This window comes from Eimeria mitis, genomic scaffold (assembly GCF_000499745.2).
Source record: "Eimeria mitis Houghton genomic scaffold, Emh_scaff27, whole genome shotgun sequence".
NCBI classification, from domain to species: domain Eukaryota; phylum Apicomplexa; class Conoidasida; order Eucoccidiorida; family Eimeriidae; genus Eimeria; species Eimeria mitis.
The window spans coordinates 27,778-28,738 of NW_013571043.1; the positions used below are offsets into that span (position 1 = coordinate 27,778).

General features: G+C 46.8%; 1 protein-coding gene across 1 annotated transcript in view; it reads right to left on the reverse strand.

The window, feature by feature from the left end:
• Window positions 1–329: 329 nt before the first annotated feature.
• EMH_0028240 (uncharacterized protein) overlaps window positions 330–961 on the reverse strand; it is a gene marked incomplete at both ends in the record, with an annotated part of 1,672 nt that continues 1,040 nt past the window's right edge. The window contains one exon of the mRNA XM_013497471.1: window positions 330–959. Coding sequence (XP_013352925.1) covers window positions 330–959 — 630 coding nt within the window. The remainder of the gene's footprint in view (window positions 960–961) is intronic.

Genomic DNA, 961 nt, shown 5'->3' on the forward strand with positions numbered 1-961 from the left:
GAATCCAAGCCGCTGGGCTTGAAAACAGTTTTGAAGGGGACGCACAACAGTGAAACAAATACATGCCATTGTGTGAAACGCAACAAAAGAAATGTCAATGAACTGTAACTGTGCGCGTTCAAACTTAAAAAAAAAACAATTGCGATAAGCTAGAGACGGCGGTACTCATATTGACGCTGGCCTCGAATGGAGCAGCAAATCCGTCTTTATTAGTAGCAGCGATTGTTTTTGATCGTTTTGAACACGAATGCTTGCCTTAAAGAAAGCAAGACAAATAGTGATGAACTCACCTATGCGCGAGCTTGATGCGGCCGTTAATATAAAACACTTCAGTGCAGTTCCCCCCAAAGAGTGAGGAGCTTTTCTTTGACAACGGGGTGAATGGCCATCCAGTTTCTAAGTTCAGAAATATCGCCGGAGTTGTTGAAAAATACATCAATCATAGCGCCCGGCAATGTAGACTGGGGCTGTACACCTAAGGCCTGCAAGCACGTGCCTATAAAGCAGTCTTCGTTGCTTAAAACTGGCAACCACTTTGCAACAGCTGCGATTTTTGCGACTAAATCACGAGAAACGATGTAGAGAGGACCCGAAAGATACGGCGGGTAAGTTGAGGCACTGTATACGCCTGGGTCTTCATAATTTTTGTTCGAAGGATCACGGATAGCTGGGATGTTCGTGCGGAGCACCCCAGCGGCTACATCTGTCTCGTCTTGGTGGGCATTCAAGTACCCCAAAAGTTTATTCATGTCAATAAGCACGTCTGCGTCTGCCTTTACAAGAAACTTGGCCTCCGGGCATGACTCTGTGACCCAGCGGAAGGCAGTGATGGTCTTGTACGTCAGATTGCGATATTTATCGGGAGCTGAATGCTGCAGGATATCGCCAAAAGTTTCTGCCTCTTTCTCCACAGCCTGCTGCACCTCCTGTGACCCCACTGTGCCCAACAAAAAGAACAAAC